Here is an 11,912-nt window from a genome sequence, read left to right on the forward strand (position 1 = left end):
ATCCCCAAGCCTTCCTCCCACTCCCTGTCAACATGGCTGCCGACTGAGCACCGCATGGGGATGTCACGTTGAGGTTCTCACATCCAGCATCCAGCTCATGCAGCACTCTTGTTTGTGCCGCAATCGAAGGAGCGCCCCCCCCAGCCCCCTCCTCCACACCTTTCTGCAAAGGATGTCAAGCACAAATGGGATGAGTGCGCCCTCTTGTGACAGAACAGTGGACTGCAGGATAAACAACGATGCACCTTAATAACAGATGGGTCCAAATGAACCGAATTAGGGGGTCAAAAATGGACCAGCTTTTTTTTAATAAAAAAAGGGATAACTGTAAAAACTGTTAAAAAAACCAGGACCAAAATAATGAAATTATGGGTAAAAAAAATGACCGCCTGCTCCTTGGGCCACTTCAACGCAACTTTTTTAAAATCTGGGTTGCCAATGTTTACACACATAAAAAAATCTTCCATTGTTTTGTCAACCTTCTCAAACAAAAAAAAAGTCAAATTGATTTAAGTAGCTGTCAGTCCTTTTTTGATCAACCCCCCCCCACCCTCCAGGACTTTAATCAGCCGTGTTACCCACTAATCTATCTCGCCGCCACCAGAGTTCTTGTGAGAATTGTACTCCTCGCTCATCTGGGCGAGGGGTGTGTAGACTATTTCTATGCACCTGGGAGCACTTTTAAATGATGGCCGCTCGCATAAAATGTCTTCTTCGCTTATTTTTTTATTTTTTATTTTTACGTGCAGTGGGAAAACGCTGATGTTGTGGCTCGAGGGATGGGACCCCCGGTAGACAGACGCTAGGGGGAGCGAGGGGGGGGGGGAAGAGAGGAGGAGGGAGGCGTTTGGCTCCTGGTCGACGGCGGGAGAGGTTGCTGACGAAACAGCCGACTGGCCCTTTAAATCACCAATAGCGCATTCCGAGGTGAGTTGGGCCACATTAATCGCTCCTTTTTATGATCACGATTTCGATTGCCGGTATTTTCCCCACGTTATGCACGCGCAGCCTGACTCTAGTACCGATTGCGCGGCCGGCCTTCCACCCCCTTCTCCCCCCGTTCCCCCCCTCTCCTCCATCCCCTGTCCCTAGCAGCGGAGGCGGACTCAATCTGTGTCACGAAGCCGGATTTCCCAACCCATCGCCGGCTCGGAGAGACCGCTGCCGCCGGTGTTGGACTCTGGATGATTGGAAGATTTTTTTTTTTGTTTTTTTGGGTTTACCCAACCGGACTGCTCACACAAGTAGGTCCATTTGCAAAATATCTTAACATGAAGGCATGTGGCCATTGTGGCTGTTATATGTCTGACTACAACCCCCCCTCCCAACACACACACCATCTCATCTTGGCTAAGTGACACCCATCAGGGCCTGTTGCGCCCCCCCCCCCCCAACCATCACATCGTGTTGGCGTAAATATGTGTGTGTGTGTGTGTGTGTGAGGGCGTTTGTGTGAACATCCGAAAAGGGACGCGCTGTTCCAGCCGTCCAAACCCCCGCATTGTGCTTCTCGTGCACCGCGCACGTCGGTTCCGAAGCGGAGGCCCGTTTGGATCGATACACGATTGATGCATAGAGCGGCGTGCGTGTACTCGTGCGCACGCGCGCGACGTTGGTTGATCGGCGTCAGCTTTTTCCACAAATCGTATTGGTTGTGTGCGTATGCGCGCGGCGGCGTGCGCGGGCGCGCGCGCGAGTTGCTCGCACACCCCGAACTCGACCAATTCATGCAAGCACAAGAGAAAGTTTGCAGGGGGGGGGGGCGATCAACAGGCTGAGCACATTAATAATAATGACCAGCCATGCAATCAAATATTCATAATGATAACCAAAAAAAACTGTTTAAGTGGTAAGATATTTATCGTTTCAATTCATGTAAAATGATATCAAAAGTATCGATCATGATCAAACGGTGCATTTTGTCTGCATTTTTCTGGACTTGTTTTATTTAATCCTTCATAATACTGATAAACAGTAAATATATATATTTTTTAAAAACGAACGCCGGCTAAAAAGACCATAAGAACCATTTGAAGTTTTAACTCAATCGCATAATTATTTATTGTGTTAAAAAAGTTACATTTTGCTAATTACATTATGCAAATTTTCCTCCATGTAAATGACCATATGCAGATGATTTTACAATATTGTATTAAAAAAATAACAGCGGTTTTATTTGGATATATTTTATGTAATTTTAGATCATAAAATATATCATTTTAACATGACATTGTGAAAACATGTTTACATTAATGACATTTTGGGCAAATCGCTGTTTGTCGTGTTGTTTGTTCCACCACAATTTGTTGACTCGTTTTAGTTTCGATCTTGAAGTTGGGGACGACAACTCTGACAACTCATTTCTCTGTTGTTTGTGAAATGCGGACAAGCCAATTTTCACAACTGCAAAACCTCAAATATTTCTGTTGAATTGCTCAACCTTGAATTTTTGAGTTCACCCAACTTTTTTTTAAACGGTGTCACCAAGATTGGAATGATGCGAATACCTCATGTCACAATATCTCTGTCTGTCCCTCCCCCCCTCTCTCTCTTTCCCTCATGATTAAATAAGCCAGCCCACACTTTACGAGTGGAGTAATTAAACTGGATTCTCCCGAGCCAAGAGGGTGACGATCCGAGTGAGAAAGGACACAGTGAGACTGTTCTTGCAGGAGGACGTCAATGTGAGCCCACCTGTCGTGTCCTTCATCCAGCTCCCGCCTGACATTATTTGGGTAACCGTCATTGACTCGCTGCCTGCATTCGGGGCTGTTTTTGATGCATTTTAGATTGAATGCAGAGTGCAAATATTCATGACTGTAAATACACTCGACTGCCACAAATAGTGATAATCTGCTTCTTATTGACGGCCAGCTGCGAACTGTTTGTAATTTCGTATAAATACCACAAGATGGCAGCAAATGACCACTTGCATCTCATGAAACTTGTCAACTCACTTTAAATTGTTCAGTGCAAAGATACCGCCAGAGGGCGCATAAAGTTTAACAGCAAATAGGTCCTTTTGTGTTTTTTGCTAATAAGCGATGAAAGGTTCCTGGCTGGGGGGGGGGGCTAATAAGTTTAATGGAATACTCTAAATTGTCCCGATGGATGGATGGATATCAATGTTTGCTGTTCGAGGCGCTTGTGTTGCGTTGCATTGCTCTTTGGTCACCTCACAGAGGCGCTATAACGACTCGATAGTGACTCAGTTGAGATGGGGCACGTCATTAGGTACGTACTCTGCACCATCTGTAAGAATGTAAATTGAGGGGTTCGTTGTTTTTAATGGCTGGCTCTACTTTACGAACGGCAAAAGGAGAGGTGGATTCCGTTTAAACGGCAGCTTTATTGAAAGGAGGGGGGAAAAGTCGTCAGCACAGTAGCACGATCAAGAAAACACTCCTCGGCAACTAAAATCACTTCCTGCTTTCCCTTCCTCCAACAGCCAATCAGAATCTATCAACGTAAAAACACGTCTAAGCAATTATTGAACAACAGAATGCAATTTAGGTCATCTTGACATGAAAGAATATGATGTTCAAACAGAAAATGATCATTAGTAAATGATCATTTTCTGTAATAGAACATAAGCTTACGATAACACAAGAAGTTTCAGAAGGCGGACGTTTTTGGGACAGCTCTTCTATTGGTTGCCTTTAGCTAGCCACTGAGTGTACATAATAATAATAATAATAATAATTAAATGACGTGAAAAACAATTGTAAATAGCATTGCGATTTGTCCATTTTGTATTGATTTTGCACTTAATTGAACGGTGTTTGTTTGTTTGTTTTTTCTTCTTTCTACCCACATTCTTTCTGCTGGAGGCTGTAAATTTCCCCAGCTTGGGACAAATATAGGATATCTTATCTTACATGGCGGATTTGTTTCATTTACAAATTCTCTCTCTTTCTTTGAAGCAGTTTTCTGCAGTTTTGGTGCATTCTGATGGATAAGTATGTCCACCACTAATAATATCGCCCAGGCCAGGAAACTGGTGGAGCAGCTGAGGATTGAAGCGGGCATTGAGCGGATTAAGGTACTGCTTAGATTTATTTTTTTTTTAAATCCAGTGTACCAATGTAGCCCCCTTGCAAATAGTGAAAATTCACAAATAATTGACGTCCTGTCCCTAAATGGGTTTGTAATTGTGTAGAGGTGACACAAGACGGCAGAAAACCATTTAAGGTGGAGAGGATAATCAAGCATCAACACCATCCATTTAGCCATGACGCAATCCTAAACAAGTAACTGCGCTCAGTCGTTAAGTTATTCAACACAAACCACTTCCACATGCGGCATAGCAATAGAATTAGCTCGCATGCTAAACTAAATAACATGTTAGCGCAAATTAACTTGCCACTTGGGCACAAAAAAATAATATGCGCGCTAGCACTTTACATAAACGGTACGAACGCGATTCAAAGCCGGTTTGATTTTAAAGTGTCACGATTTGATCGGGTTCAATTCCGAGGGTTTTATTATTTGATTCGAGCGGGGAGGAGGCAACGCATTTGTTGTCATCTTACCTGCATATACATAGGACTGAATCAAACCAATTTTCCGATTCAAATCGGTTTGTGTTACAACCCCGATTAAATTCCTTCCTGCAGTTGATTTTGGTTCAGTATATGGATTACCGCAGATATTGCTGTACTGTAGTATTTGTGACACCTAAACCTCGTTGCCTGTTTCTTCCTTCTTTCTCATCCACCATCCGTTATCATATCCTCCTCCATCCCGTGCGTCATCACCCCCCAACCCCCACCCCCTACCTGTCAGGTGTCCAAAGCGGCCGCCGACCTGATGAGCTACTGCGAGCAGCATGCTCGTAGCGACCCGCTGCTGGTTGGCGTTCCCACCTCCGAAAACCCTTTTAAGGACAAGAAGCCCTGCATCATCCTATAGCTGTGCTCCACACACACACAAACACACATGCACACGTCTGAAATAGTCTCTCTGGAAAAGCGCCATAATCTGCGGTCGGAGTCAAGATGGAGGTAGGGGAGTGGTGGTGGGGGGTTGGGGGGGGGGTAATCGGTAATAATGGTGTTCTTATTTCTGATCAGAGTGGTTGAGATCCGTGTGAGCCAAGGTGCTTCGTTTTAATTTTCACATCATGCTGGTCAACTATCGACAAGTGTCATTTTAACTTGAAAGGGATGCTTTTATTTTGGAGGTGGAGCCAAGGATTGAGGCGCAGTGACGTGGGGACAGACGGAAGGTTTACCTTGATGTACATTGTTGACGTTTTGTCTTCATTAAGATGGACGTACGGTACAACGTAGACCAGCTGGCGTTTTCTTATTTGTTTCCGTAACGCTGTCCTGTGTACAAAGTAGCCACAGAATAGGGGTACAAAGCTGGGTGGGATCATTTTCCACCTTTTGGAGGTAGCATCAGAAGCCCCTTTGGCAACGTGAAGTCGACCCATCCATTTTCCCCGTCTTTTGAACAGAAGCCCGATTGGGAATCGATTGGATTTGGCGATGTGGTGCGGCAGTAAGTTTCGTCACGCTTCTTCATCTGACACGACAATGTCAAAGCTCTCCAAAACCCCAAACTACCCAAGATCATTAAAAAAGAAAAAACAAATTACGAGCAGTGTCAAATAGATTGAAAAGCGATTAAATACATTAAATTTCTTGTTCATCGCGTTTGAAACATGCTAAATCCCGCACAGTGTATGGCCACCATATATATAAACGTGACAAATTCCCGCCCGAAAACCCCCCCAACAAGTTCCCGCTTCTTGTTCGTCTTGATTTTAATGACACAAATAAGAATGCTGCTTCCTTTGCGTTGATTGTGAAAAAAATGAAAGTGAAGAGAAAGGGAAAAAAACCCTGTACAAACTTTCTTTCATCTCTGTGACCAGTAGTCCCTCTCTCACCACTTTGTCAAAGTTTGGTTTTTCCATATCTTTTCCTTGTGTCGCTCACTGTGTGAAAGGTTGCGAAAGAACGGGGGTACGGAGTTGACCCTCCTTGTTTTTTTAAATCTGTGGACGTAGTATCAGAAGCCCCTCTCACACTACCCATCAAGTGGACTTTTTCTCTGGTCGTTGTGCTGTGTGAATGGGGATGTGAAGTGGCCTCATATTTTTGATTTGAACCAACTCGATTCTGTCAAGTTAGTCAGCGTTGACTCTACTTATTGGTCATATGGCCGCGGTGGCGGCCATTTTACATGCCAAGCATTTGGCAGTCTGCGTCCTCGTCGTGCCCGTGTGTGTGAAAAACGTACATTTCATACTTTTCATATCGAAACATCCCCGAATCCGCCATTCTTGTTATTGGGGGGTGGGGGTGGGGTTATTTTTATTGCCTTGATGATTGCAAGGAACATCTATTTTTTTTGTGGGGGGGGTGTTCTCTGATGTGCCATACATACACAAGTCATGTTTTTTCTCTCACACTGTTAATATTTTGTGGATATTTGTTGTCGAAGAAAAAAAATATATTGACAGGTAGATAACAATAAAAAGATATGCTCTTCTGTTGTCTTTTTTTGTGCTCAGATCCTGAAGTTGTCGCTGTTTTTCTTCAAATCAGAGCCCGAAAATAAATGGATGTGTTAAGTACCATATTTTGATCTTTAAAGAGGATTCCCCCCTCCGCCCCAAATGCAGGAAGTCAGACATACGGGGACTTTCACCCATTCGCGGCCCGGCCTGTTCTCTATATCCCGTGAATAGCGGGGGTGGATTGACTAGCAGTTCGGTGGTAAAATATTGGGATTTTGTTTGCTAAACGGGGATGGTTTGTGGAAAATATTATGCCAAGCATCTCCTTACTCCTTTAAAGGTTTTCAAAGCGGACTCAACCAAACCGTTTCCCAGGCTTCCACGTCCTCCTCGTGTGGTGTGAACCAGCAGTGCCCAACGGAAGGGGGGGGGTGGGGGTATGCTAGCGGGAAAATTCGTGTGCGTTATTAATCGTCTATATTTTGTGTTATTGTACACTGCACCCCAAGCATCCTATCAGTTTCACTTTCACAAAAAAAAGAGAAAATAAAAATAAAAAGCAGGTCACCTGTAACCTAGATTTCCCGTAACACCGGAAGTTGTTAGCAGTTAGCAATTGTAGCTTGCGATCAGGGCTGTTGAAATACATCTTTTTTTTTTTCTTTATTCGCAGTCAAAGTTTGTGCCGGCTGTAATTCGCCGATGGCATTAGCAAAACAAAAATAATAATGGGGAAGCATTTTAAAACTACACGTGAGCTACGACAGTGACGTTTCTGCACTTAGTACGCAGCGAAAGTGTGTCGCTGCCTCCATTTCATTTCTCCCACACTAAGGTAGGCAGACATTTTCTCACTACAAACTCTTGTATCTACTTTCGTTTTTTTTGTTTCCTTCAAGCGTATGTGTACGTGTGTAAGTGCGGTAACGGGAGGTTGTTCGAAAATAAATCTCCGGTAAAAAAAGAAAAAAGGAAGGTTGGGCACTCTTGGTGAAAACAACCCGAGTACGTCCATGTGCCTCGGTGTGTTCTCCTGCTGTCCCAGCCTGTCGGAAAAACGTGAGCGGCGAATACGGGAGGAGTGAAGAGGGGAAGATTCCGTGTTGGAGAAGGAGGGGGGAGAGGGGGGGGGGGTGAGGGCGTACATGATCATGTGCAGCAAGATAGCAGTCATGCCCCGAGCGGTTGGCAAGATGCATCTGCAGGTTTCGGTATCGAAAGCATAAGCTGATCTGTGCATTGGCTGCTTTGCCTGTTTGGCAGTTTCAGTGGCAATTTAGCTCCGTGGGAAACCTTCAAAGCTTGACTTTTGACTGCCAGAAACTTTTTTGACAATTGTATGCAAGTTGTATTTACTGAATTTTTTTTGTGACTCGACTGCTATATTTTGCTATCAAAACCATTCGGTAAAATGCTGCATTTTATTACTTATCTGCTAAAGTTTTTTTTTTAATAAGAGGTATTTAATCGCAAAATATTGCCAAAACGGAACATTATTTCATGGGAAAAAAACAAAAAAAAATTCAGGATATTTTTTTTTGTGATTCTAGATTCAGACAACTAAATAAAGCCATTTGTGAGAAACGATAGGAAAGAAAACTATGGAAGGTTGTTGTCAAATCTTACTTTTTTTTTTTAAATATGGCACAGTCAAAACATTGGTCCCCAATCAGTGATACGTCGGTACTGGGCCACCGTTTAAAAAGCCCATTCATATTTTCTATCTGCGATCTGGGCAGTTTATTTCTCGGAATCTATTCCCCTTTGTTAAAAATATAGCATATCTTTGGAACGCCCTCCTGGAAAAACACGGAATAATTTTTCATTCCTGTGCCGAGAGAAAATCTATTTTTTTTTTTTTATGGTGAATTAAACTGACCATAAACAATTGCGGGAAGGGATTAACACGTGTTGTACAACTTCCTGCTTAATCTGAAACGGCGAAAGCGTCGAGCTCATATGAAAAATAAATCATTTTTATTTGTGTCAAATAACCAACAGGCAGCAACATCGTTCCAGTACATTTCTCTTTTAACGCTCCCGGATGTTGAAGGCACCGAAGCAAACGGCAGACTACTAAAATTGCACTTTTCAGTTCTTGTGTGCGTCAAAGCGCACGGGATTGCTGCGCCTTTATCGCCGCATTCCTGTCTCGCTTCTCAGAAACGCGCACCGGGGCAGGGCCGGCCGGAGCCCGCGCCGGCTCCTCGGCAAAGCGTGCCCTGGTGTGGAATTTCCTCCTAGTCCAGCTTTGTCATGCGTCCCGAGTTCCAGCTTCACGCTTGTTTGTGTGTGCGGGCTCAAAGTTCATCTGGGAGCGAAGCGGCACACTTCCGCCGTGTTTTTTTTTTTTTTCCTTCCCTTCAACGATCTTGCAAGACCAGCTCGGGGACCCATTGGTCCACGCGGAGGCTCTCCTGGCAGTAGATGCCAACTTCCTGGAGACGGCAGTGGTCAGCCTGGGGGTTCTGCTGGACAGAAACGTAATATAATATACGGAACACGAAAATGGTGGGAGTTCTCTGCTGGCTAAAAATATCAATTTGTGACAAAACTTAATTTGTATGGTAAAGAATAGCAGTTTGTAATAACCTTGTAATAACGTGTGTCTGGAAAAATAAAGCCATCCGGAACAACATTTTCTATCGAGAAAGCGCTTTTTTTGTGGAAAATCAAGCAGTTGCCATCTGTGACCAAATACTTGGATGGGAGAAAAAAAATGATGTTGATGGTCATACCGTGACCAGCATGCAGTGTATGTCTCCGTCCTGGCGGCGGTTGTCGTCGTCGTCGTCTACGCTGGCGAGCAGCCGGCGTAGTCGCGGCACGCCGGACACGCGCAGGATGGTGATGCCGCTGTCGCAGCAGAACGACTGCAGTAGCGTGAAGTGGATTTGCAGAGCCACGTCCGCCTCGTCGCCATCGGCGGCCAGCACGCACAGGACCACGCTGTCCGGGTCCCTGGGGGAAAGAGATTAAAAGATGAAGGCGAGGTTCATCGTCGTTGCGCCTCTGGTTGCAAAATTGCCCGAATTTTCAAAGTTGGAAATGTGCCGTCGTCAGGAACAGGAACAACAATACAATACAATATAAGGAATAACCGCAAGTATACGGCAAGGTTATTACAGTTAACAAAAACTAATAAAACTAAAATTGAGTGGTGGGGCTGGGGGTGCGGAGTAAAATAAATAAAACATTTCTTGGGGAAGAAAAAAAAAACAAAACTAAGTCACGTCAATAGAAATTAAAGGCCGTATTTCAGTGATCTGTGAGACACGGGAGATTTGCGAATGTTGGTTTTTTTCGACAGTGTTCCTAAAATGTTGCATCAGGTTGAAAACTGTTCACATACACACACACACATATATACATATATATATACACATATACATATATATATATATATATATATATATATATATATATATATATACATGTGTGTGTGTATATATATATATGTGTGTGTGTGTGTGTGTGTATATATGCATGTATGTATGTATGTATATATATATATATATATATGTATATATGTATATACACATATATATATATGTATATGTGTGTGTGTATGTGGTATATTTTCTGGAGTTATGTAAGCGGGCGAGCTCAACTCACGTGTTGAGAAACTGAGCGGACTCGTAGATGCCGACGGTCAGGCACTCTTGTTTCCGAGCCGTCACCAGCAGCTCCTCCAGCGCCACGCCTACCGACTGCATCCTGAAAGGGGACCATAAAAAAACGGGTCACATTTTGCCTTCCCTACGTTGCAAGCAACAACGGGATTTTGCACTTTGAGATGCAAAAATAAAAATAAAATAAAAATAAATAACATGCATCCAGTTGGCTCATTAGATTGTGCGGCATTGTTAGCGCTTAACGCAAAATGCGTCAACGCGTTAGCCTGTTGCATCATGCGCCAAAACGCATTTGAGGAAGGGGGCCATAAACGCATGCGAGCCATATGCAAAATGCGTCTTACACGGGTGAGCAATGAACGTCTGTTTACGGCGAAATAAGGTGCACCATAAACACGTTACCTCTTGGCGTAAATCTTAGGCCAGGGGACCATAAACGCGTCCAATATATTTGGATTGTGCCGCAAAAAAAAAAAAAAAGTCTCATGTGGGTGACCGTAAACATTCTCTTTGCACTGGGAAGCAAAATGCAACTTACCTGAGTGCATTCATTTTAAGAAGGGGGACCTTAAACATACACAAACCATCTGCGTCTAATTTGGGTGATCGTAAACCGTAACATAGGCTAGCGCTGTACCGCGCGGGGGAAAATGCATCATGCGAAAACACTAGTTTGCTGAAAACGCTTCCTTAGTGGGGGGGCCACAAATGCCCGTCGTTTGCTACTTGGATTGTGAGGAAAAACGCACCCGAGGAAGGAGACGATCAACTCAAGGTTGCTAATTGCGTCGCGCAGCACAATGGACGCCAATTGCCCCGCGGGCCGTCGGTTGGACACCCCTTGCGTCGAGTCACGTGACTTCTCGCAGGCAATCAGGTTAAGTCATAAAAAAATATTTGAAACGACTAAAAATGAAATGATAGTTTAAAAAGGTGCAGAAAGTTAATAGTAGTCGAAAACTAAAACTGGAACCCCCCCCCCCCAACCCCCCTCCCCGCATCCAACACGCTCCGCTCTTCCACCGACTTCTCCACCAAACTTGAAGGCGGCGAGAGCGAGTGCAAGTGGGCTTGGCGGCTCACCTGTTCTCGGTGACGCTGGAAGTCAAGCTCCCCTCCGGACTCATGCTTGCAGGGGGAAATAAACGCGTGAGTGCGCACTTGCTGCTTGTTCGGTAGCCGCAAATGTCGTAATACTTTTTTTTTCGGGAGGGGGGGAGGGTGGGTGGTTACCGAAACCTCTGCTGCGTTTTGATTGGCTGAGCCGTTTCTTTAGTTTGCGTCGTCGCTTTGATTTTTCTTTTCTTCTTTTGCGTTGTCACTTTGAGGTCAGCTGACGTCACAATAAGTGCTTTCCACTTTTTGAACGTGACGACGTTTGTGCAACCACTTGATGACTCTTTGAGTGCTTTTTTTTTTTAATAACGTCAGCGTTTGATTGTGTTGGTTAAACGCACGTCTGTGACCTCTCGTGGTCATGCACAGCAAACTGACGTTCAAAAGGAGAAAATGAAATGAAATATTTTACATGAAGAGTAGGTTGTTTGTGAAACAAAAAGTGTATTTCTGCTGTAGAAAAAAAAATAGGTATACTGTAACGGAATTGTTCAAATGAAAGCCATTATCTTTGAACTAAAAATAAATAAACCAAATAACGATAATAATGAAATGCAAAAAAAAAAAGATATGACCCAAAAAAGAAACATCCTTCTAAATATTTAAGTAAAAATTCAAATGAGAATCCAATGATGGTGATTAAAATGTGAGCATTATTGTAGTTGTGAGGCCAGATGTCACTTAGGAAATAT

The 11,912-nt window shown here is 43.9% G+C and overlaps 2 protein-coding genes across 8 annotated transcripts; one reads left to right on the forward strand and one right to left on the reverse strand.

Annotated features, from left to right (window-relative positions):
- The first annotated feature begins 797 nt into the window (after positions 1-797).
- gng7 (guanine nucleotide binding protein (G protein), gamma 7) lies at positions 798-6,494 on the forward strand. Of its 7 annotated transcripts, none has more exons than XM_052085343.1 (5): positions 798-927; positions 1,096-1,244; positions 2,573-2,735; positions 3,927-4,042; positions 4,786-6,494. In XM_052085343.1, exons 4-5 carry the CDS (start codon positions 3,962-3,964, stop codon positions 4,909-4,911), a joined length of 207 nt encoding a protein of 68 aa, XP_051941303.1. In that variant the 5' UTR covers positions 798-927; positions 1,096-1,244; positions 2,573-2,735; positions 3,927-3,961; the 3' UTR covers positions 4,912-6,494. The 7 variants fall into 7 exon arrangements, with proteins under 7 accessions (XP_051941303.1, XP_051941305.1, XP_051941306.1 ...); XM_052085345.1 differs by having other exon boundaries at positions 802-927; positions 1,093-1,244; XM_052085346.1 differs by having other exon boundaries at positions 815-927; positions 1,009-1,244.
- A 1,938-nt stretch (positions 6,495-8,432) lies between these two features.
- Positions 8,433-11,289, reverse strand: gadd45bb (growth arrest and DNA-damage-inducible, beta b). The gene is made up of 4 exons (XM_052086770.1): positions 11,188-11,289; positions 10,085-10,186; positions 9,208-9,430; positions 8,433-8,937 (listed from the first exon to the last, which is right to left on the reverse strand). Exons 1-4 carry the CDS (start codon positions 11,229-11,231, stop codon positions 8,833-8,835), a joined length of 474 nt encoding a protein of 157 aa, XP_051942730.1. The 5' UTR covers positions 11,232-11,289; the 3' UTR covers positions 8,433-8,832.
- Between the last annotated feature and the right edge of the window lie 623 nt (positions 11,290-11,912).

Source organism: Hippocampus zosterae, chromosome 14 (assembly GCF_025434085.1).
Source record: "Hippocampus zosterae strain Florida chromosome 14, ASM2543408v3, whole genome shotgun sequence".
NCBI classification, from domain to species: Eukaryota; Metazoa; Chordata; class Actinopteri; order Syngnathiformes; family Syngnathidae; genus Hippocampus; species Hippocampus zosterae.

Coding starts and splice junctions, on each gene's coding strand:
- gadd45bb (XM_052086770.1), bottom strand. CDS start 11,231: ATGAGTCCGGAGGGGAGCTTGACTTCCAGCGTCACCGAGAACAG. Junction 9,431..10,084: donor TCCGCTCAGTTTCTCAACAC/GTGAGTTGAGCT, acceptor TCTTTCCCCCAG/GGACCCGGACAGCGTGGTCC. Junction 8,938..9,207: donor TACACTGCATGCTGGTCACG/GTATGACCATCA, acceptor TCTGTCCAGCAG/AACCCCCAGGCTGACCACTG.
- gng7 (XM_052085343.1), top strand. CDS start 3,962: ATGTCCACCACTAATAATATCGCCCAGGCCAGGAAACTGGTGGAGCAG. Junction 4,043..4,785: donor CGGGCATTGAGCGGATTAAG/GTACTGCTTAGA, acceptor CCTACCTGTCAG/GTGTCCAAAGCGGCCGCCGA.